The 25,526-nt window shown below is 46.4% G+C and overlaps 1 protein-coding gene across 2 annotated transcripts in view; it reads left to right on the plus strand.

The window, feature by feature from the left end:
- The window catches only part of LOC135217524 (uncharacterized), a 31,335-nt gene extending 6,742 nt beyond the window's left edge, over nt 1-24,593 (plus strand). The window contains exons 3-6 of one of the 2 annotated variants that reach the window (XM_064253486.1): nt 18,731-18,941; nt 19,448-19,704; nt 21,440-22,219; nt 22,851-24,593. In XM_064253486.1, coding sequence (XP_064109556.1) covers nt 21,497-22,219; nt 22,851-22,871 — 744 coding nt within the window. In that variant the 5' untranslated portion in view covers nt 18,731-18,941; nt 19,448-19,704; nt 21,440-21,496 and the 3' untranslated portion in view covers nt 22,872-24,593. The remainder of the gene's footprint in view (nt 1-18,730; nt 18,942-19,447; nt 19,705-21,439; nt 22,220-22,850) is intronic. The other variant, XM_064253487.1, reaches the window with a different exon arrangement.
- Nucleotides 24,594-25,526: the final 933 nt, after the last annotated feature.

Below are 25,526 nucleotides of genomic sequence, written 5' to 3' on the forward strand. Positions count from 1 at the left end.
CCGGCAGCTCGATCATCACTGTGGTTGATGATCGCCTACAGTCCTCCCAGCCTACCGGTTCTGCTGGTAGGCAGGGAAGGAGCTCTCGTAACAGCTCCCCTGACATAAGAGACCGACGCTCCGTTCCTTGGTCCAGCGTTTCTCCACAAGAAGTCGCTGGTCCAGACCTGCAGCTCGATCGCCACCATGGGTTGGTGATCGCCTGCAGTCCTCCCAGCCTACTGGTTCTGCTAGTAGGCAGGGTAGGAGCATCAGGTCTCCCTCACCTGTCCCTTCAACCTCCTTGGGAGGAACGAGGCGAACAGGAGTGACCGTGAGGAATGCACTTCTTACGGTCCGGCCACGAGCCTGGTTCAGTCTTGGGACCAACAGATCCTTGCTTAAGTGGTTGGAGGGGGGCTGGCGAGGACGAATGACGCTTCCCAGACTCTCGAAGGAACCATCACCGCTGTTCATGTGATGGTTCGTCTGGACCACGCACTCAAGAGACCAGGGTGGGCTCCCCCTTCGGTCCTCTTGAGAGGTTTCGACCTTGACGAGGACTGGGACGCGTCGGAGGACGGTATCAGCTCTCTCCTGTCAGGTGCTTGCTCAGCCCCACCCAGATGACAGTCACGTAGGCGGCAGACATTTAGCCTACAGTACGAGTTCGTAACCCTCCTCGGGAAAACGTTTTCCCCTGACGGTATGTTTTCCTAGGCTCTGAGCGGTGATGGCTGCTTGTACTCGTTTTTCTGACTGCTAGTTCCGCTGGAAAGGCGAGCGAGTATCCAATCTTCCTCCCCCATTCCCTCTCTCCCTATGGCTACGAAGGGAAGGGGAGGGATCCTGCAGAGCGTTCTCCATAGGATTCCACGTTGGGGACTGCGTTCCTGGGGGGACCTTCGGGTCCTACTGGACGTAAGTCCCCATCGTTGAGGAAGGATCTTGGCCCATCCTCGGTTTTTACAGAAATCGGGAGGACCACCACCCAATGATCGTCTGACGAATTCGGTGGGGGTTTCGCTGAGTGCTTAGAGTTCTTCGGAATTTCTAGCACTCTCCGAGTGTTCTGGTCTTCTACGATCTGCAAAGACTTGGGCGAAACCACAGTCCAGAGTGGGCGAGACAAGAATCCCAGATAATTGTTACTACGATAATCAGGAATCTCGCCGAATGCTCAAATTCCTGGAATTTCTAGCGTTCGAGAAAAGCACTGCTGCTGAAGGAAGAATATATCGGGAAGGGCTCAACCTGGATGGACCTGACAGTTCGTCGCCTCAGTAGGGGGCCAACCCTGGGATAGAGAAGAAAGGGTGGGAACATCCAGTTTGGCTTGAACTATCGTCTTTGGTATCCTGTTATCACCATTGAAGTCTTCCTTCGGGGAAAACTTCTCCTTCACTCTCTTCATTAGAGAATGAAGGGTGTCGGCTTCCAGTCCTTATTCTTGTTCCTCGAATGGAAGAGAATTTAGAATGGAGGGCTATGTACAGGAACCTACAAATATACTAGGTATATTGCCCTTGCGACATGATTCTGTTATCAGTTGAATTGTCCGAGGTGGGTTGTGACTGAGACGAATATGTAGTATTTTTTTTCTTAATTGAACTGCAACTCGGGACTACCTGCAAACCTCCCATGAGTTACCAGTTTCGATTTTGAGATACTTATGGTATTGTTACAACAACACCACCTCAGCGTTTGCATTCACCGAAGTACGTTTCGATTAAATGCCAATGCTCGAGCGTATTTTTTTGCGCTCGATGGTTCTAGCCGAACGCATTCCTTCTTGGAATGGATTACCTGGCAACTCAGGATGACGAGTGAGTGAGAGCTAGCGGTGTATTGGGCTGCCTGCCACAACCCAGTACCAGCTGGCTCTCCGAGATAGCATGGTCAGATTATGTCTCTCTCTTCTACAATGATTGACTACCGAACCGAATCTCTGCCTGGCAATCACAGACTTAGGTCTCTGGTTGGCTTGAATTCTCGCATACGTGAATGACCGTCTCTACTGCATCGCCTTGGACATTGCAAGTATTTTCAGACAGAGGTATCTCAATACGTAGACTCACTATCATCTTTCTGTTACCGTGCTGCATCGCACCTGCCGCTGCGATAATGCAGAATGATTTCTTCAGACGTCTGAGTTTGTCTTCTAAATATATCTCGTATTCGTAGGTGTGCAATTGTTCATCCCAAATTGTAGATGTATAACGGAAGACATCGCCTGTTCCCCGCCCTGCCAGCTCTACTTCCAAGTATATAGATGTCCTCCCTGGATAGCCTGGGAAGAAGATGATGATTCAGCCCATGAGAAGCGGTTCTTCAGGCAGTACATCCCTGTGTTTTCTTTACTGAAAAGTGCTCTGCTTTCATTGCAACTCCGACTTCTCACCAAACAGCAATGAAGTAGCGGTTTAGCGTTTTCAGTCCTTTGTAAATCACAGGGATTAAGCCGTCTTCGCGGGTTGGTGTCATCGGCGGGACTTTTCTAAGTTCAGAATCTTGAGAGTTACTTCTCTCGATTCGGCTGTGAAGACGTAGGTCTGCATTCACTTACCACCTTCGTCTTCTATGGCACTTAGTGTTGTTTCTCCTTAGCTGAGATTCAATTACTATGAGAACTTCTGTCTTGCCATCAGGGACCTCGGTCTCTAGAAGGCAATTGACTTTCGCCTGTTGGGCACATGCCTTGAAAGAATCATCATCTCGCCTTCCAGCATCGGTGGCAACAGATAGACGATTTGTATGGTCTCTTGGCATAACCCTTCAAAAGGCGAGAGTCACGTGACCATGCCTCGGATGCTTGGACAGCTCGGCTCACACAACCAAACGCAGTCAGTCGGCAGCTGTCGAAGCGTCCAAGACCGTCACGAGCTACTCTGTGGACTTAGTTCGGTTGTTCCAGATCAATCATTACTCCGTCCTACTAGCTTGTTCCAGTACCCATAACCATCGACACCCACCATGGAGTGTCGGTGCCCTTTCCACTGCGGAGACGAAGAGACTTCACCGCAGTGGGGTACGAGACCGCGAGACACTTCGCTGCAGTGGGATACGAGACCGCGAGACACTTCGCTGCAGACAGATAGACCAGTATGGGTACTGGACATCACTCTGAAGAGTATGTCGGACAGGGAGATGGATAGGTCATCGCGACCATATCCTTCTTTCCTCCGGGGAACTGGCCCACAAGGTCCGCTTGGAACCTCATTTCCCTGGACCAGTGGTGGATGCATGTAAGATGTGTTTGCTTACCCAGCTCCTCGACATGACAAGTTGCATCTCGTCCATGGTGTGCAGTTGTAGAGGTAAGAAGGATGCGAGAGTGACTGGCTCTCCCCTTTCCCACCTCGTCCATTCCTCGTCCTTCAGGTTGAGGATAGGACTCCACCTCACAGTGGCTGGTCGGACGATTGATGCGGTAAGCCTATACATAAGCATCCTTTTTGTACATGAACTTTCCTGTCAGACATATACTTAGCTTACGTCTCAGACGTCACGACAGAATTCAAAACTCGCGGCAAACGCGACAGGTAGGTCAGGTGATCTACCTTACCCGCCGCTGGGAAGCGGGTGTAAGAACCAACATACCTTTCTTGCCAGATTTTTTCTGTCGTCGGTGTCGACTACACCTGTTGTCGGTACCTCTTGACAGTTGGATTCTTTGCTCGTTTTTGCCCTGGATTGTTTCTACGGACTTTTGGTGAAGTACCTGATCTTTTGGCCTGGCATTCGCGATTTGTGGACCGTTAATTGACTTTTCTTTGGATTTTTCTTTAGATTCATGATGTCTGATGTTGACTCTAAGAAAACTGCTATGTTCAGAGTTTGTTGTATGACTGAGTGTAAGGTGAGGCTACCGAAAGCTGCGGTAGACCCTCATACAGTATGTTTGAAGTGTAGAGGGAATGAATGCACCTTTAATAACCCTTGTAACGAATGTGAAAAGCTGAATGAAGATGAATGGAAGTCTTTGTCTTCCTACTTGAGGAAGCTTGAAAAAGATAAAGTTAGGAAAGCTTCTTCTAGGAGCAGTAGTAGATCTCGTATTAGCGAGTTGGATGTAGATAATCCTATTTTAGAAGTAGCTCCTTTGTCAGTTTCAGCTCCTGCTCCCTGCATCGAAGCCGAAGATGCGCCTTCGGAAGTGGCTTCCATGAAAGCCACCATTCGCAGCATGGAGAGGAAAATTAAACATTTGGAAGGTAAGAGTGATTCTAATAGTGAATTGTGCAGTGATCCCAGTGCAGTGGAGGGTGCATCTGATCGGCTCCCTAATGCTTCCAGGCCTAGACCTCTTCCAGACTCCCAGTCCCAGTGGAGGAGGAAAGTCGAAAGCCGCAGGAAGGTTAGGGAGCATCCCCACCGGTCAGGCGTCCCCTCGGTAGTGCCTGTTGCTCGTTCCCAGGCTACCTTGGATCGCGCCAAGAGAGAAGTCTTGCGCAAATGCTTCTCGTCTTCGCCTTCGCCCTCTCCTAAACGAGGATGGAGCTCTTCGGAAGCCTCGCGCCCTTCGAAGAGAGCCTGGAACACTCCCTGTGCCCTTCCCTCCAGCCCTGAAGTTTTTTCGGAAGAGCCTGAGGTGGAAGCGAAGAAACGGAAGAGATCTCTTGAGTATCGTTCCCCGAGCAGAGATCGAGCCTCGTCACCTGTTCAAGACTTTGGAAAATCTCCTGCAAGGGTGTTGGCTTGTCTTCAGGCACAGATTTCGGCTCTGGCTGACTCTCTTTGCGTGACTTCTCGTCGTAGGAAGGACGTCTCGCTGCCTGTAAAGAAGTCCAGGCTCCCCTCTCCCGACTCTCGCTATGCGACGGAAGCGGCTCACTCTTCTGGGCGTTCGGAGTCTCGCAGGAGGATTTCTTCTTCGGACAAGATCCCGGCTTCGTCCAAGCGTCAGTCGCCTGACAGACAGGATTCTTTTGTGTCTCCTTCGGACAAGGAGCAGGCTTCTCGTAGGAGATCTTCGCCCTACAGACACTCTTCTCGAGACAGAATCTCTCCCCTTTATAGGCAACAAGAGCCTAGTAGGCGCTACTCACCTCTTAGCCGCACCTCGTCTTGCCTCCACTCTCATGTTGATAAGCGCCCTAAATCGGACAGGCGCTCTTCGCTGGACAGGCGTCAAGAGCTTGTTAGGCGCGTTTCTCCTGGCAGGCGCTCTTCTCCTGACTTTCACTCTCCTCGAGTCAGGCGCCGAGATCCTAGCAGGCGCTCACCTAGTAGGCGCTCGTCGCCAGAGATCCTCTCTCCTCGGTTCAGGCGCCAAGAGCCTGGTAGCCGCTTCTCGTATGGCAGGCGCTGTTCGCCTGGTAGCCGCTCTCCTTTGGATAGGCGCCAAGAGCCTGATAGAAGTTTTTCTTCAAACAGGCGCTCTGCTCCTGACAGCCGCCTTACTCCTGTTAGGCTCCAAGAATCTGGAAAACGCACTCCTCCAGACAAGAAGGATTTTGCAAGTAGGCACGTTTCTGAAGCTTTGTCTCCAGACGTAAAACGTCTTACTTCCTCTAGAGACTTTTATAAGGATAGTCGCGCCTCTAAGGGTTGATCATGAGGGTTCTTCAGCTCAGGAAGAACAGATCCCTCAGAAGAAGAAGGACCAAAAGACTCCTCTGTTTCCTCCTATAAGAGGTTAACAGATTTGCTCCTGCAAGAGTTCGGAGATATCCTTTCTCCTGTGGCTCCTCCTTCTCCTCTTTCTTTATTCTCCACTTTGAAGACTTCGAAGGTTTCGTCTTGTGTAAGGATGAAACCTACTGTTTCCATGAAGAAGGCACTTAGAGGTTTTTTGGGGAATGACTCCTTTCTAAGGAAAGAAAGGGAAAGGGAAGACTGTTTTCCTCTTTTCCCTCCATCTAAACTGACTGTCCATGATTGGATTCTGGTACAAATCGGGCGAACCTTTAGGCCTCGCTCTCCCCCCTTCGTCTGCGGACTCGGACTTCTCTTCATTGGTGGATTCTGCTCATCGATCCACCCTCCTGTCCGCCAAGACTACGTGGGGGATGAACGAACTTGACCACCTACTGAAGGGAATGTTCCGAGTCCTGGAAGTTTTCAACTTCCTTGATTGGTCTTTAGGAGTTCTGGCTAATAAGACCCAGACCCCGGATTCACTGTCTCCTGAAGATCTTAACTGCGTCCTCACCTGCATGGACAAAGCAGTGAGAGACGGCTCGAGTGAAGTCTCCTCACTGTTTGGAGCTGGAGTTATTAAGAAGCGGTCAGTCTACTGTTCATTTCTCACTAAGGCAGTTTCACATGCACAAAGGGCCTCTCTTATGTATGCTCAACTCTCTCCTCTTCTTTTCCCCAAGAAAATTATTCAGGATGTCTCGAGTGCCCTTTCAGCTAAGGCTACTCAGGACATGTTAGCCCAGGCGGCCAGGAAACCTCGCTCTGTCTTCCAACCCAAGACCAAGAAAGAGACTCCTCTGAGGCAGGAGCCCTATCGAGGACCCACCCACTGTCAGAGGTTCTTCAACCAGAGGAACTAGACCTTTTTAAGAGAGGTAAAACCTTCTCTAGGTCAGTCAGAGGGAAGAAATAGCGATCAAGGACTCCAGACATCAGTGGGTGCCAGACTACTGAAATTTGCCGACGTCTGGCCCACAAGGGGTGGGCAGACAATTGGTCCCTATCGATTGTCAGCAAAGGATACCTCATTCCCTTCTCGTCAACACCACCATTGACGACAACTCCGAGGGAGTTGGTGGCCAAGTACAAGGACCCCATCATGAATCAAGCCCTTTCTCTAGCAGTAGATCTCATGCTAGAGAAGGAGGCTATAGAACTAGTGAAAGATCCCCGCTCTGCGGGTTTTTACAACAGACTATTCCTAGTTCCGAAGAACTCAGGAGGATGGAGACCGGTTTTAGATGTGAGCGCCCTGAACGTCTTTGTGGAAAAAGAGGAAGTTCGCCATGGAGACAACTTCCTCAGTGTAGCGCTTCTTTGTCCAGGGGACTGGATGGTGTCACTAGACCTTCAGGACGCTTACTTCATGTGCCGATCCATCCTTCTTCACGGAAGTATCTACGATTCATGATGGGAGGAAACATCTTCCAATTCAAGGCCTTGTGCTTCGACGGCACTCCAAGTTTTCACGGGGTTAATGAAAAACGTGCGCAGTGGCTACATTTGGAGGGAGTGAGGGTGTCGCTTTATCTCGACGACTGGCTAATCAGATTTGCACAGAGTCTCAAGAAAGATGTCTGGAGAACCTTCAAAAGACCCTTACATTGGCAAGTTCTCTGGGACTTCTGGTGTTAACTTCCAGAAGTCTCAATTAATCCACAGTCAAGAGCGGATCTATCTGGGGATTCGGAATGCTTCTCTGGCTTTTCGGGCTTTTCCGTCGCCAGAGAGGATAGCTCGTTGCTACGAGAACTAACGACCCTCCTAGAGAAAGATGCATGCACAGCGAGGGAGTGGATGAGTCTGCTGGGGACACTCTCCTGTTGGAGCAATTCGTTTCTCTAGGAAGGTTGCATCTCAGGCCTCTACAGTTCTTCCTATACCAGAACTGGAGGCGTCTCTCCCTAGATCTGGAGTTCTCCTTCAAGATCTCAAGGGGAATCAAGAGGGACCTTCGTGGTGGAACAACCCACCCACTTCGTTTTGTGGAAGGAATGTCCTCTTTACATGCCGAACCCCAACCATGTGTTGTTTTCCGACGCGTCGGAAGCGGATTGGTTGGGGAGCGACGCTCGGGACAAGAAGAAGTGTCAGGCACCTGGAAGGGGGATCAGGTGTCCTGGCACATCAACAAGAAAGAGTTGATGGCAGTCTGGATGGCATTGAAAGCCTTCGAGCCCCACGTCCGAAATGCAGTAGTTCAGGTCAATTTGACAACACAACAGCCTTGGCATACATCAAAAAACAGGGGGGGACACACTCCTTCTCCCTGTACGAAGACAGCAAGGGATCTTCTGCTGTGGTCTCAAACAAGGAAGATCAGTCTTCTCACCAGATTCGTACAGGGAGAAAGGAACGTCAGGGCCGATCTCCTGAGCAGGAAGAATCAACTCCTGCCTCCGAGTGGACCCTCCACTCAGAGGTATGCCAAGACCTGTGGAGATGGGGCAGACCTCACATCGACCTCTTTGCAACAGCAAGGAACGCAAGGATCGAACTTTACTGCTCCCCGATCTCAGACCCAGGAGCAGTATCAGTGGATGCCGTTTCTCCTAGATTGGACAGGTCTAGATGTCTACGCCTTTCCCCCCTTCAAATTAAAGTACTGGGACAAACCCTCAAGAAAATTTGCTATCTCGGAGATGACAAGAATGACGCTAGTAGCTCCGTTCTGGCCCACCCAAGATTGGTTCACAGAGGTACTGGAATGGTTGGTGGACTTTCCAAGAGCACTTCCACAAGACAAGATTTGCTCAGACAACCCCACTTCGACAGGTATCACAGAAACCTCCCCGCTCTCAATCTGACTGGCTTTCGACTGTCAAAAGTCTTGTCAGAGCGAAGGGGTTTTCGACAAAAGCTGCTAAGGCTATCGCCTCAGCTAGAAGACCTTCGACCCTTAAAGTCTACCAGTCGAAGCGGGACGTCTTTCGCCGGTGGTGCAGGAACCAGAAGTTTTTCCTCTTCCAAGTACCTCTGTGACTCAGATAGCAGATTTCCTATTTGTTTTTTCCGACACGGCATACAAACCTTCGTTCCTTTTACAATAGGAAGGTACTAGCGGCAGCTGGATAGGTCGGTAAGCTTTCGAACAAGGGGTTCGGTAGTTAACTGCTTGTCCGACAGGCGCGCGCGCGCGACTGGTAGGTAAACAAATCACTTTTGCTTTCGGCCTGCTGGCGTGTGGACGTGTATCATCGCTCTCTGCCCGCTTCATCGTCGTTGCTTTCGCATGGTTGTGTTTTTCTTTTTCTATTTATCTAGTGAAACTGAATTGTAAGTACAATCATTTCATATTTATTTCCATTGAATTAAATTGTGAATTAAAGGATCTTGGTTTCACCACGCCCTCCGATTACCCGAGTGCCGGGACTGAAGGGCGTAAGTGCGGGAATTCATTTTCCCAGAAATGATCCTCGTATTGTGTATGCTCGGTGCCGAGGGCGGGAGAGCGCTCGCTCGAGCGTATATTTTGGTTGGAAATGTGTAGATGGAAATCGTAAGTAAGTGCTCTTTTCATTTATATTTTTTGACCTGTATGCTCGTTGCCGAGCGAATGCGCTCGCACGGAAACTATTCTGTATGGAAGTGGAATCGCAAGTACAGTATTCTTTTTCATTTTCATATATTTATTTTGATTGTAGCAATACTCATGTTGGATCAGTTTCCGAGCTTACCCGGAAATTGAGTCCTTTCCCCTTTTTATTTGAATGAAGTGAAATCGTAAGTGCAGTTCTTTTTCATTTCATATTTTATTGAGATTGCATTGTTTACTGGGATCAATGTTTCCGCTATTTCCCGGGAATTGATCCTTCCCCTTTTTATTTGTATGAAGTGAAATCGCAAGCGCAGTATTCTTTTTCATTTTCATATATATTTGATTGCATCAAGTCATTATGGATCAAGGTTTCCATAAACCTTGATCCATAAAGGTAAAGGAATGGATCCTTTTACCCTTGCGCTCGGTACCGAGGGCGCAAATGCGCTCGATCCGAGCCCTTATTCATTGTAAAGTGAATCGTAATGCAAGATTCTTTTTCATTTTATTCCTTTTATTATTGATTGCATCAATATTTATTTGGTTCAAGTTCCGCTCAGTCAGGGAATTGATCCTTATGCTTTTGCATTCGGGCCGAGGGCACGATTGCTCTCGGGCTCTTATATTATTGTTGGGTACATGGGTGCTGTGTGGGGGTGGGGAACGAGAACCCCCCCCCCCCGCTCAGCTCCCACAGATGGCCCTTCCCCTTGGGGGGGGGGGAGGTTATCGGCGTTCTTCTCCTCACCCGATCCGTCGAGCGCGGGGGAGGGCGCTCGGTGCCCGATGTACAATTGTATTCTGGGGTCTTCCACTCGTTCGGAGGAGGGCTCACCCCCCGCGCGAGGGGACTTCCCCCCCACTAATCGCTACTACTGTTATTTCCGCAGGTGCTACTGCCACGAGGGTGGACCTTGGTGAGGTATGGGCGTCCTTCCATTTGCAGGGGCGTGCTAGTGTCCAGGGGCTGCGGTTCTATGTCTGGGCCTACTGCGGTCACCCATGGAGTGGTGACCACGCTCCAGGTGACGACGTCCCTCCTCACCTGGTGTACTCACCTCACGTGGTAACAGTCTTGCCTACAGCCGCTGTGAAGTGCCGTTCGCCGTACCGAGAGGGGGGCGTGCCGCCCGCCGCTCGTGGTTGCCACGCTGCAGCGACCACACTTCCGCTGCCCTAGAGCTCGCCCCTGGACCTGCCGCCGGGACCACCAGGATGTTGCTGGCTGCTGCTCCACTTCCTGTGTTTCCGGTGCTGCTGCCGTACCTGACGATTCTGGGCTGACTGTCCATGCAGTTGCTGCGCTGGCTGTCCCTGCCGTTGCTGCGCTGGCTGTCCCTGCCGTTGCTGCGCTGGCTGTCCCTACCGATGCTGTGCTGGCTGTGCCTGCTGTTCCTGAGATGCCCCATACCTGCTGACGTCGTCCCTGTTCGTGGTGGTACTACCCCAGACTTTGGTCTGTCTGTACAGGTGCGTCCGGGCCCTGTGGCTTCGGCTACAGCAGCCCCGGGCTCCGCCCTGGATAGCAGATCTTACGTCTGTCCTGAGGAAGCTGACGAAGAAGAGTAGGAAGGTGTCGTCGTCGTCGTCTTCATCTTCTTCATCGTCGTCGGCTGCCGCCTCTTCCCCTTCGACTTCTAAGGCTTCACAGCCGGAAGAAGAAAGGTTGCCTCCTCCCTCCTAAGAAGTCTCCCTCGGGAGCTTCTCGGGACCGTCTCACCTCGGTGGGACGGGAGGGTTCCTTCCGCTGGTCCTCCTGCTCCTTCGGGAGCGGGGCCCGTCTCTTCTTCCGCAAGGAAGAAGACTACGGGGACCAGAGGGGTACCGGCTAACACCGGTACTTCCTCGCCTGGTGTCAGTGGTTCTGCCACTGCATCAGGGTCCGTCTCGGCCTCTCGTTCGCTAGGGAGGTACCGAGTGTACGGTCGCCTACCAGCGACCGTGCAGCCAGGAACCAGACCTCTGAGTCCGCTCAGCGTCAGGTTCACGGCACGGGCGGAAGACTGGTGACAGCCGCTCACGCGACTCTCACCAGACCAGCTCTCACTCTCGCGGCGAACAGCTGGCTACCCGGGGACGTGACGGTCCACAACCGGCCCAACGGGCTGAGGCTGGGAAGAGGAGGTTCCTCCCCGTTCGCCGGTGCCAGCCACGGCTGGAACCAGGCGACGCTGACGTGCGTGAGGACAAGCACCGGTCTCACTGTGACAGTGGAGCCTGCAGGTCGCCTGACGTCGCTCTCACAGAGAGCGAGTCGGGTACGGCAACCAGCACCAGCTCTTCTGACACTCGAGATCGGGGCCGCTGTGCTCAGTCCAGCCGTTTCTCCACAGCGAGACGGTTCGACCAGGCCTGCAGCTCGATCGCCACCGCGGGTTGACGATCGCCTGCAGCCCCCTCCCAAGCCTGCTGGTTCTGCCAGCGATCGACGAGGGTAGCGTCAGGTCTGCCTCTCCCGTACCTTCAAACCTCCTCGGGGTTACACCGGGAGGAGCGAGGTATTGAAGAGTGATCGTGAGGGGTGCGCCCCTCATGATCCCACCACGACGCCCTACGTGCCAGGCACGGTTCTTGGACCGGCCAGGACGTATGCGCAAGTGGATGGAGAAGACCGAGAGGGCTGTCGCTGTTCCCCCTTCTTAGGAGGAAGGTTCTCGGGATATGCTCTTGTTCGAAGGGCTTAACGGTCCCACTCTGCAAGATGCTGTGACTTCCGAGATCCAGAGGAACTTTGCCGAGGTTATGGCGCTGATTCGTCAGCACAACGACCTCGGGGAAGGATCGCCGCTCCCACCAGCAGAGCCAGTCTCGGCTCGAGTCGTTTTGGGGCCCGAGAGGGAACCCAAATCGACGGTGGGTCTGCCGCGATCGGAGCTTGCCGACTGTTGAACCAGGTAGTCTCTCGTCTCCGGACAAAAGCTCTCTCAGTTCTGGCCGGTCGAACAAGCTACTTCACCTCCTCTACTGCGACAGAGGCGTTTCTACGTGTCTTCGGACACCGTATTTGAATACCCCTTCGGTCCTCCTGAGGTTTCGACCTCGACGAGGACTGGAATGAGTCGGAGGACGGTATCGGCTCTCTCCTGTCAGGTGTCGATCAGCCCCACCCAGACGACGTTCACAGTGGCGGCAGACCCTTACCTACAGTATGAGTTCGTAACCCTCCTCGGGAAAACGTTTTCTCCTGACGAATACGTTTTCCCAGGCTCTGAGAGGCCATCGCCGTAAGGCGATGGCTGCTCCTTTTCTTCTCCAACTGCTAGTTCCGCTGGGAAGGCGAGCCAGTATCCAATTCCTCCCCCATTCCCTCTCTCCTTACGGCTACGAGGGAAAGGGGAGGGATCCTACAGAGATTTCTCTGTAAGATCCCACGTTCAGGGACTGCGCTACCGGGGGGACCTTCGGGTCCTACCTGACGTAAGCCCCGGTCGTTGAGGAGGGATCCTGCCCCTTTCTCTCGATTCCTACGGGAATCGAGAGGACCACCAGCCGATATCGTTTGACGAATTCGGTGGGGGGTTTCGCAGAGTGCTTAGAATTCTACGGAATTTCTAGCGCACTCAGAGTGTTCGAGTTTTTACGATCTCCAACACTTAGGCGCGACCACGGTCCAAAGTGAGCGAGAATCCCCGATAATTGTTACACGATAATCGGGAACCTCGCTTATGCTCGAATTCCTGTAATTTCTAGCATTTGGAAGAAGACTGCTGCTGAATAGAGAAGAACGGACGGGAACTTCCAGTTTGGCTTGAACTATCGTCTTCGGTATTCTGTTCACCATTGAAGCTTTCCTTTGGGAAAGACTTCTCCTTCACTCTCTTGACTAGAGAACGAAGGCGGTCGATCTCCATCCTTATTCTCATTCCTCGAGGGGAAAAGAATTTAGGATGGAGGTCCGTGGTACGAAACCTACAAATATTACTACGTATATTTACCCTCGCGACATGATTCTTTTAACAGTTGAATTGTCCGGGGGTAGGCGCATACCGTAGTTAACTCTACGGTTTGTGACCGAGACGAATTGTATCTTAATTGAACTGCAACTCGGGGTTGCCTGCAACCTCCCAGCAGTTATCAGTTTCGATTTTAGATACTTGGTATTGTCATGACAACACCAAATCAGCTTTTGTATTTACCGAAATCCGTTTCGGTTAAATATAATTGCTCGAGCGTATTCTTTATGCTCGATGGTTCTAGCCGAACGCATTCCTTCGTGGAATAATGGATTACCTGGCAACTCAGGATGACGAGTCACCGAGAGCTACTGCGTATTGAACTGCCTGATAGCGGCTCAGTATCAGCTAGGTCTCGGAGATGCCACGGTCGGTTACGTCTCTCTCTCCCCTGGTTTGATTGACTACCGAACCGTATCTCTGCCCAACAATCATGGACTTAGGTCTCTGATTAACGGGGATTCTCGCAATAATGAAGGACCATCTACTGCTGTGACGCTCGATTTCATCGCCTTCAACATTGCGAGAATTTTCAACAGAGATATCTCTTGGACTCTTTCATCTTTCTGTTTACCGCACGGTAACAGAAGTCTGTACTAGTCAACCGCTTGCATCGCACCGCGATAATGCGAATGATTTTTGCAGACATCTGAGTTTGTCTTCAAAATATCTCGTATTCGTAGGTGTGCAATTATTTCATTGCTCGCCCCGAATTAACAGATATGTCAGAAGACATCGCCTACTCTCCGACCTGACAGCTCTACTTCCAAATGTTCAGCCCATGAGAAGCAGTTCTTCAGGCAGTATTTCCCTGTCTTCATTACTGAAAAGCGCTCCCGCTTTTATTGCAACTATGATCCTCACCGGACAGCAATGAATAGCGGTTAGCGTTCTCAGTCTTTGTAGCACAGGTTCAGAATCTTGAGAATCCTTCTCTCGGTTCAGCTGTGAAGACGTAGGTTGCATTTTATGTACACCTTCGTCTTCAACGACACATAGTGTTGTTTCTCCTTAGCCGAGAATCAACTATACTATGAGATATCTTGCCATCAGGGACCTCGGTCTCTAGAAGGCAATTGACTTTCGCCTGTTGGGCACATGCCTTAAGAGAGTCATCACCTTGCCTTCTGGCATCGGTGACGAACAAATTATTTGTTTAGTCTCTTGGCATAACCCTTTTAAGGCGAAGGTCACCGTGACTTGCTCGGGTGCTTGGACAACTTGCCTCCTACCGAATGCAGTCAGTCGGCAGCGTCAGAGCGCCCAAGTCTGTTACGAACTTCGCTGTGGACTTAGTTCGGTTGTTCCATAACAATCTTTTCTTCGTCCTAACGGCTTGTCACAGTACCCATACCATCGACACCCACCATTGAGTGTCGGTGTCCTATCCACTACCGAGAGGAACAACTTCGCTGCAGACGGATAGACCAGTATGGGTACAGGACATCACCGAAGTCGAGAAGAGGGATAGGTCATACGACCATTCCCTTCTTTTCCTCTGAGGTAATTGCATGACTTTTCCTGCGAAGTCAAGCATCCAGGGGATGGGGATTCGTGACGCTCGATTTCGTACCGAATTCGTAGCGAAGACTCTGAACCCTTCGGTTCCTGACGATCGGTTAGAGTCCTTCACAATCCCCTCCCTAATGGACTTCACCGCCTTCGATGCGAAGGAGATGCTGCTTTGTCCTGTGAAAGCGCGACCGCGCTTTCTGAAGAAACTCGACATCCCAGGCTGAGTGTTGAAGACTCTTCGTCAGCACCAAGATGACCTAGAAGTACACTCCCTCGAGTTTAAACAAGAACTTCTCCGTGGCGCAGGTACTGAAGGCAGGGGTCTGGTACAACCAGACCACCGGCACCTCCTTCTACCTTTTGGATATTGCCCACAGGTCCTTGGATCGTTTTCCTTAGGACCCGTGGTGGCTGCTCAACACGTTGTCTAGCTAACCCAGACCCTAGCAGGCTGAACAGCATCGAGTCCTGGTGTGACTGTAAGAATAGATAAGTGAATGAGAGAGTGACTGGCTTCTCTTCCTATCTTTTTCTCCCCCTATACCTGTGGGTAGAGGGATACGGTCATCACCTTGCTGGATAAGGACGAGATGCCGGTGAGCTACTCGACAGAGCCCCATCCTATCCCTTTCACTAGGGATGGGAGCGAATATCCACCACTTCCTCCTACAAGGGGGGGAAGTGGATGCCAACAAGAGACAAACCATAACTTTATGTTGCCTCTTGCAAATAGGAACTTGTTCTTGTTTGCTGGTACGAAGAGATACGCTTGCCTCTCTCTTAGTACTTGGTCCAGAGGTCTGACCATTGATCCTGCGGTGCACACCCCGATCAATCGGACAGAGGCTTGGATCCCTCCCTCGCTCTTACGACAGGGAGGCATTCCCAAGGTTGGGCGAACACCAGTCTGTTCACAAAAGACTCAGATTCCTCCCACCAAGAAGTGAGTCTTCCTATTGTAAAAGGACCGAAGGTTTGTATGCCGTGTCGGAACAAATGACAATTTGTCCAAAATTGCATTTTTCCTAACTATACAAACCTGAGGTCCTTTTACACATAGCCCCACCTCATGCCACCCCTCACTCTGCAGTTTTTGCTTGGGCCAAAAGCAAAAGTGATTTGTTTACCTACCAGTTGCGCTGCGCGCGCCTGTCGGACAAGCAGTTAACTACCGAACCCTTGTTCGAAAGCTTACGACCTATCCAGCTGCCGCTAGTACCTTCCTATTGTAAAAGGACCTCAGGTTTGTATAGTTAGGAAAAATGCAATTTTGGACAAATTGTCATTTTTCCTCAGAGAAAAATGCGGTTTGGCAGTATCTACTATCAAAGGATACCGGAGCATGCTGGCTGCAGTGTTCAGACATAGGAACTTAGATCTTTCGAATAACAAAGATCTGCATGATCTATTAAGATCTTTCGAAACTTCCAAGAAAACTTCGAACGAAGTTCCAAGTTGGAATCTGGACGTGGTTCTTCGTTTCCTGAGGTCCTCTAGGTTTGAGCCACCACATTTAGCCTCCTTCAAAGATCTTACGAGGAAAGCTCTATTTCTCATGGCTCTAGCATCCGCTAAAAGGGTTAGTGAGATTCATGCCCTAGAAGGAAGGGTAGGTTTTCAAAGGAGATTCCGTGGTTTGTTCCTTCCTTCCTTCGTTTTTAGCAAAGAATGAGAACCCCTCAAATCCTTGGCCAAGGAGCTTTGAGGTTCATGGATTATCTGCCCTAGTAGGGGAAGAACCCGAAAGAACTCTTTGCCCTGTTAGGAGTTTAAGATACTACCTTACGAGAAGAAGAAAACCCTTAAGGGCATTGAGGACAGACTATGGTGCTCTGTAAAGGACCCAGCAGACCATTGTCAAAAAATGCGCTGTCTTTCTTCATTAGAAGTCTTGTGAAAGAAGCACATAGATCTTGTAATGAAGAACATTTCAAGCTCCTAAAAGTCAAGGCTCATGAAGTGAGAACCATTGCCACTTCCTTGGCCTTTAATAAGAATATGTCTCTTCAGAATCTGATGAAAACTACATTCTGGAGATGTAATTCAGTATTCACCAACCACTACCTAAAAGACGTCAGTATTACGTATGACGAGTGCTTTGCATTAGGCCCGTACGTATCGGCGGATTCGGTGCTGGGGCAGGGAGCTGGAACATATCCTTAGTAGTTTTTTCCCTTGTTTTTGGTAATCGAGTTCATATGGTTGTATGAAAAATGACGCAGGTAGGCATCTTTTTTCGTTTCGTAATACTAATAACTTTAGTTTGGTTAGGTGATCGGATTTGGTTTGAAGCTCCCTGCGTTGGTAGTGGACAGGTTCTGTCATAGAAGAGGGCGAACCCCCATTGACATGATCCGACTTGGATTCTACTAAGTAAGCGGATATCAAGTCCTGTTAGTAGACCCAAAGAGTCTTTTCAGCTGTAGGTCACGCCCTCGCTGTAGCTCTTATGGCTATGCAGACTAATAGACAGTATCTATGAAGTCTTCAGCCTAAACAGGTAAGAACCAAGGTTATTTTTATCCTACAACAGGTGTTGTTTACCTTTTCTTTGTTATTTTCTGTCTTGTACCCTCCACCAAGGGTGTCAATCAGCTAAGTATATGTCTGACAGGAAAGTTCATGTACAAAAATGATATTGTTATTTTACAATAAAGTTTTGTACATACTTACCTGGCAGACATATACGATTGATGGCCCGCCCAGCCTCCCCTCAGGAGACAGGTATAAGAGAGAAAAAATCTGGCAAGAAAGGTATGTTGGTTCTTACACCCGCTTCCCAGCGGCGGGTAAGGTAGATCACCTGACCTACCTGTCGCGTTTGCCGCGAGTTTTGAATTCTGTCGTGACGTCAGAGACGTAAGCTAAGTATATGTCTGCCAGGTAAGTATGTACAAAACTTATTGTAAAATAACAATATTTTTGTTTCTTATCAGAATCATAGAAGCAGTCCCGCTCCTTCCTCTAGCAAGGGGAGGAAGGAGACTGGCAATAATGCAAATCCTTCCCAGAACTTTGCATTAATGTCGCCAACGCCAATATTCTTCACAGCCCTTTTTCGGATGAGTCACAATCCCTCACTCATTTCGAAAAGGCCCAGAAGTCTGACTCTTGATCACACAGCTCCTATACTCCGATCAAGTCGTCAGAGGCAGAAGGGCACTCCTCCTCGCTCTTACGACCAGGAGTAGCAGCCTAGGTACGCAGAACACCAGTAATTTCTAGAGGTTCACTCAGATTCCTCCCACCAATCAGTGAGTCTTCCTATTGTTAAAGGACCGAAGGTTTGTATTCATATCGGAACAAATAACAATTTGTCGAAAATTGTATTTTTCCTAACTACTATACAAACCTGAGGTCCTTTAACAAATATGCCCACCTCATGCCACCCCTCAATCTGAACCTGGGCCTAAAGGCAAAGTGGAGTGTTTACATCCGGGCAGGCTAGCCTGCCCCACGGTAGTTACTGCCTAACCACCTTGTTCAAGATTCAACGGCCGTAATTCCAGCTACGCTGCAAGTTAATTCCTATTGTTAAAGGACCTCAGGTTTGTATAGTTAGGAAAAATACAATTTTTGACAAATTGTTATTTTTCTGTTATCCTAGTTCATTTGAGTTCTTGATTTGATTTGGAAGAATTTAACTTGAATTTCTGTCAATACTGCTGATTTAACCCATTACATACGTTATTTTGTCTAAAATAATAGTGAACCAAAGCAGAAAACTGGAGTTTTCTTATGGTTTAGCTTAATTGACAGAATATTCTTTCTGTGTATGATTACTATATAAGGGAAGTACTATTGCTTTCCCTATCATCTAACCTTCTTGTGGCATTATTCCCAAGGGAATGACTCCGGAATGTAACATTGGTACTTCAAGGTGTGAGACCAGGTGACCTGATCCTAGTTACAACTGTGAAAGGCCAAAAAAGGCCTTTGGAGATGAATTGCTTATATCAAGGGTGCAAAACACAAAAGAAATTGTTATTTTTTCTGAGGGTGTTACACACCATTAAGAAAAATTTAAAAGTTTTATTTTAAGATTTAAGCTGTTTCAGAAACATCTTGTAGATAATATAGTACTGTTTTTGTTTTCTGACAGCCAAGATTATACAGTACAAGAAGATAAGAAGCTGAGTTGCATAGGGAATCAGCATATCATGCTACCACCTGTCAGTTGGACTTTTTATAGTAATATGTACAATGTCATCTGAGTCTGGATCTTCAGACGTTTGTGCTGTACACAACTGTACAAACAGCAAGCAAACAAGACATGATCTGTCGTTTTTCAGATTTCCAACAGATGAAGATAGGTATGTATGTAATCATGCAGTCTTGCACTCGTGTTTTTATGTCTCATCATCATCACTGACATTTGAATTCTGCATTTTCATTTTGGTGTCAGATGCCAAATGAGTTCAGATAGTCCCTCTCCCCTTTTCATGTTACATGCTTATACCATTTCGAACCCTTACATCTCACTTTTGTCTTTATTTCATTATTATATTACTTAGTTCTGCTGGATTTTATTTGCATTGTTCAAGAGGTTTCCACCATCCAGTTTTTATTTTTATGTTTGGCAAAATACACTTAGTACTTTATATAAGGCAAAGTGTTGTGATGTGATTCTTATTACTTGCATATATAGTTGCGAGGTAGCCAAGTCCATAAGCAGTGAAACAGTCATATGCCACGTTTGCAGTTCATGTTGGTTATCGGTAAAACTTGATGATTTTAAGTTTGCAAATTTGAATGTTTTTGGGGTGAATTTACAGTGAATGAACAAAGGAAATGAACTCATGGAACTCTTATATTGCAGATGCAGGCAGTGGCTTATGAAATGTTGCCAACCAGATTTAGAAGTGAAGAATACAAAATATTTATGCAACAACTGCCGTATATGTTTGGATCATTTTGAGGACAGTCAGTTTATGAACGTAATCTTAAAGAATAAGTTGCTTTGGAATGCGTTACCAACCGTATTCAACGATCCAAATGCTCTTGAAGTACAAGAGGCAAAGATTTTGGAACCTGAGCCTCCTTCTCCTGTAACAAACATTCAACAGGTTTATGAAAGTGAGTATGTAGTTTTGAATGCCAAATAAAGTTTAAAGAAAATGAGAATATCAAATATCATAGAGTAAATAGTTCAAGTGCTAGAAATGTTATTTGAATTTCAGCATAATTCTTTAATTTCATGTATTTGTTATCTTTATATTTAATATTTCTTTCCTAGATGGATTTTTTAATCAGATAATTTAATCAGATTAGTGAAATGAACCTGTAATGCATAGTATATATACCAGGCTTTTTATCATTTGCCATTTCACTGTATAGGCTATGTAAGCTTATGTTTATTATGCTCAGCACTGGTCCCTGTCAGCCCAGACCATTCACTGTCATGCTCATTATGGTTGTGACTGATTGCTTGCTTGATGTACCAATCCTGGTTTTCCCAGATCGACTGCTAATCTGCAGTTACAATCGGTCTAGCATTTACCCTTGTGGGCTAGGCTTTAGCTCAGGGAAGCGAGGATCTGCTTCATGATTAAGGCAGGAGGTCAGTGGTGTTGACATTGCCCAGTTCAGTGCAGATGTCATCTGACCTTGGCTCATAACCCATACCCTCTTGTTTGGGTTATTAGACTCTTGGCCCTGGAGCAGTCACACTATTGGTCTAACGCACCCTCATCCCCTACCCCATTGAGAGATCCTATTTTATTGCAGACATAGTGGGGTGGGCACTCTCAAAAGATTATTGTTAATATGCGGAACAAACCTTCGGTCTTAACAATAGGATCATTTCCAAGCACCAGCTGATAACCAGTTAAAACAGTCAAGGAATCTGTGAGATCTGGCAACCCCTGTGCTTACGAGGGGAGAGCTGGTCAGAGACCGCGCATTGCACTCCGTGACGCATTTAGTCTTTACTTTAACCGCCTTGGAGAGTAGACGCTATCGCTTTTGCTCTCCTTCCAAGCTGGTTGATTTGTGCTCATGTTTCCTTTCTTTTCAGTGTGTTTACATATGTTATGATCTTGGAAATCTTCTTAAGCTGCTCCCTGGCACTCAGTTTCATCCATTGAGCAAACCATAGGGTTCACTCCTGATGCATTGCCCTTGTTCCAGCCGCTGCTGGGTTGAGGAGCGTTGCAGTGCTGTAGGTGAATTCTCTGAGGTGTACATTTTGAAATTTGTTCCCTTCCAGTTGCTCCTTCAAGCTCTTCTTCTGATGAATTTTTGGTTTTGTGTAGATGGGCTTTGAGTATACCAAATTTTTGAAAAATTTAACTAAATTTTAAATTACATACAAAGGAAAAGAGAAAACTGTGAATTATAAGCAAGTAGGTGGTAAAGTTGCTGGTGTGTTGGGATTTATACAGTTGTTAAATTTTGTGTACAAATGTGCTTTATCTAAACTGTATTCTGTAAATGTTTTCATCTCTTTGTTTTGGCTATAAATGCTGTAATGTATAATTACATGTCTTCTACATCTGTTACTGAATGCTTTGCATGTTTCCTTCAGATAAGGTCTTGATATAAAGCATGTTTTGTCAGGTTTCATTCTTACTTATTCAAGGAGTCAAAAAGTAGCACCTTAGGCTTTCTGATGAGTACCAAAGTATGTAAGTAACAAAAGACCTTACATTATAGACTGCACTTGAATAATTTCTAGATCTCACTGCTCACAGCAACTTTACAAAGTTCCTAATCTAAATTAACTTGTACTTTACATTTAACAATCATTTTAAGAGATTTAAAAATGCATCACATCTAAGATGGTACCATACAAATAGATTTTTTCTTTTAGATATGACAGAGAGAATTGGGTACAAGAAGTTAATGGAGGAAGGTGATAGTGGATGAAATGGAGAGGAAGTTACGACATTCTCATGAAGTTGAACCCCAAAATACAGTTCCTGGCATTTGCATAGAGATAGGGAAAGAGGACTTCAGGTATATAGTAAGAGGTGGCAATAATAATGTCACAGAAACAAGTGAAGATCTCAGAATTATAATTAAGGAAGAAATTGAAGAGGCAGAGAATTTCCCATGTGCCACAAATAAGATGAAAAATAGTGGAGTGGAAGAAAAACTCAGAACTGACAGCTCAGTTTCCTTGTGGAATAATATAAGAAATGAGCCTAATTTTGTAGTGGAAACCATACAGAATGGCAAGAGATCTAGAATATTGAAAACAGGTGAATTTGAGTTTGTTCTGGTTAAGGGAGATTTGACACCCAGTGCTCTCAGATACATCATAAAAGAAATGCAAAGTAATACGGTGAGAGATAGAGAAGTCATATATATAAAAACAGAGGACAGTGGCAGAGATGCTGATAATCCTCATTATGCTTACAATAAAACTCAAGACTCCAGAGTTTTAAAGAAGTTAAGGATAGACACTGGTCCTGTACTTTACAATGACCAAGGGAAACGTAGTTTTATGCACAAAACTCAATGTGACAATAAGAGATCAAGAACTTTCAAGACTGGTCTATTTGAGTGTATTCTTGTGGATGGTGGTATGACACCTGGTGCATTTGAAATAAAGGCAGAAAGTGCGGGACAGTATGCTACTATTACTGAGGTTAGTGTTTTCGTGTTTGTATAAAATCATATTGAATATATTTTGATTTAACTATGTAACCATGTACAGATGCTGTATGAGTTACAGTGGGGGTTAGGTTACATGAAACCCATTTCTAAGTGAGAGTATTGTAAGTTGAAGTTAACTTTTATGTTCACTTTTGTTGTACTAAAAAACATCGTAACCTAGTCTAGCCTATATTAAACATGCTCAGAACACCTGCATCCTAGCTGAGCCTACCTTAAACACGTATAGAACACTTACATTAGCCCATACATTAGCCCACATCCTAACCTAGCTTATCTTAAACATGTTTAGAACACTTTATTGGCATACACCCATCGTGAGCTATGGGTTGTGGAAGCCTAAGATCCTATGTGATAAACATTAAGGGCATGCTATCTTCATGCTCGGTGATTTTCTACTTGAGAGTTAATTGTGTTCCTCCTTTTCACCAATAATAGAAGACTCCGATAGGCATTTCATACCACATGTGGTACACACTCATGGTGCTAGGGTTAAATATGTTATATAATACACTTAAGCTTTGTAATGATTACTAGAAAATGAAGGAGTAAACTTTATGGTGTTGGTAAACTTAATTAATACAATTTTTATTTATTCATTTTAGGTGGATCCTCTTGCGATTTGATATTGAGCTGTGAAGGAGTGCATCTTTGCCGATGTTTGATACCCAAATGACTGTGAGAAACCATTCTATCTATGTATGCAGTATTAGCTGGAACAGCTTTTTTATAGTAAAAACTACTATGGATTGCCAAATGAAGACGGGAGTTGTACAATTCAATTTTGTCCTGTGATTCTGCACAGATTTATGTTAAGTATGATAGCCAAATGGTATTTCTTTAAGAGTTTCTGTTGTTTTGTTTTGTTGATATCTTGTATTGTTTAAGAAATGTTAGACTATATTATGATAATATTTTGTTTGTTTGTTTTCTTTTTCTATGTGGGTATACAAATTTAGGGGTCCAGTGGCTCAGCACACCTAGCTGGTAGTTTTGGAAATGTGGTTTGGTTCCTATTTACAGCTCAACCAGTCCACCTAGGTGTAAGTAGGTACTGCTGCATGACTGGGAGTCACAGACCACAATACTTCACACCTCTGCATCTTAGCATGCTTGTTTCTTTACATAATTCTTCCATAATGGCTCCCGTCGCATCTTGATAGTATGAGACTGACTTTTATAAGTCAAATTAATTGGTGGAAATGTTTTTGGTTTACATATATTTTGTTCATCAGACTAAATGCATAACCATTATTTACCCGTTTCATTCTTGCAAATTTGTTGTTCTTATTTAAACTTCATGCAGTAAATGTGGCCAGTTTAATTATTTTAATAGTTTTCACTCATGTTTATTTTATGTATAGCTGAACTCATACTTTTCATTGATATTTAGCTCTTTCTTCTTCTCTTACTTTCCACTTTGCAGGTGCCATAGATCTCTTGATGTAATTTTTGTTTTCAAGGACTGATCCACATGGTGTTATCCATTACCGTCTTTCATCATACATCAAGGTACACTTTTGTCTGTTATTGCACACTTTTGTCTGTTATTGCAGATTATGGATATACTGTGTTTTTTAATTGTTCTACCTATAGTGCTTTTTTTTGCATAAGGGACTTGAATTTTCATGTTGTATTCTTGGGGTTTTCATTTGACTCCCTCATTTTAATTTAATTCATATATATTCATTTATATTCTTTATTTCACCTGTATTCATTTCATTCCCATCTATTTATTCCCCAGAAAACACGAGCTTTGATCTTAAATAAAGCCAAAGATTTCACCTTACATGCTGTTGTGTGAATCTTACACACTGTCTTATCACTCACCCAATGTATAAATTAAGACAAGATCATTATTTTATCATTTCAGTCTGCCTCTCTGTCTAGATAAGCTCCTCCTCACCCCTGCCATTGTTTTATGATACATACCATCTCAGAAAGCTGTGAGGCTTGACCAGTCACTTGTACAGTACAGTATGTCAAAAAGTTTGTAACCTATTTTTGGTTATGCTGTAAATGGATGAGATCAGTTTAAAAAATTTGTATCTGTGAAACAGTTGAACAAAATTTACAAAGATTGTTTATTGAGTGTACAGTGGACCCCCCGTATTCACGTTCTCCGGATTCGCGGACTCACACATTCGTGGATTTCTCTCGGGAACGTTTCCCCGCAATATTCGTGGAAAATTCGCACATTCGCGGTATTTTTCTATGAGAAATATCCACAAATTCCTGGTTTTATTATCAATTTCATCATAAAAATGGTATTTTCATTTTAAAATAAGTTTTTAAATATACTTACCTGGTAGTTACATATATATAGCTTAATCCCGCCGATTCGTCGCGCGCACGGCAGAAATTCAAAATTTGCGGCTATCGCCGATAGACGGTCAGGTGATCATACCTGTGCTCCCTCTATGTAGGTATCTGGAACCCAGTTCATTTCCCATTTATCCTCAGAAATTCCATGCCTCTGTTCTCAGAGGGAGGAGGGAGGGACCTTTATATGTAACTACCAGGTAAGTATATTTAAAAACTTATTTTAAAATGAAAATACCATTTTTAAATATCTAACTTCCCTGGTAGTTACATATATATAGCTGATTGGCACCTTAGGTGGTGGGTCAGAGAACCGCAGCACCGTTGGGAATTCGTAAAATTATTGATCGCTACAAATTAGCTGTACCAATAATCTGGTTTCATACCTGATGAAAGGAAAGTTGGCTTCGAAGTTTTTTCTGCCTCATTAGCCTGCATTCCTTGAGAGACCCAGCGATCCACCAGGGGGGCTGTAGAAACGTCTCTGTGTGGGGCTGTCAGACGGTCCTCCGACCTTAACCTCTGACTAGACTACCACCCTTGCTATCCTGGCAAAGCCATGGACAATGAGCTGACCACCTGACCAACTAACACACTAAAACACACTCCATAAAACGTAACTTAGACTTTCACCCAAGACTGTGGAAGGTTGCAACAACCTTCACAGACAGCCTGTGTGGTCAAGTTCAATAAAATGCAAGGGTATAAATAAGGTTATAGGTTAGAGGCAGTTGTACCTTCTCCAACTACGGCGCCGGAGGCAACGTACGGCCCTATGGAACAACAATCCTCATATTGGGTCTGTACGTCTTTAAGGTAGCAATCTGCGAAGACTGACTTGTTTCGCCAGAATGTCACTTCCAAGATCGATTCCATCGACTTGTGTCTATACGCCATCGAAGTCGCCACAGCTCTTACTTCGTGCGCATTGACTTTGAGTATTGGGAAGCTTTTCTCAT

Source organism: Macrobrachium nipponense, chromosome 7 (genome assembly GCF_015104395.2).
Source record: "Macrobrachium nipponense isolate FS-2020 chromosome 7, ASM1510439v2, whole genome shotgun sequence".
Lineage (NCBI taxonomy): Eukaryota > Metazoa > Arthropoda > Malacostraca > Decapoda > Palaemonidae > Macrobrachium > Macrobrachium nipponense.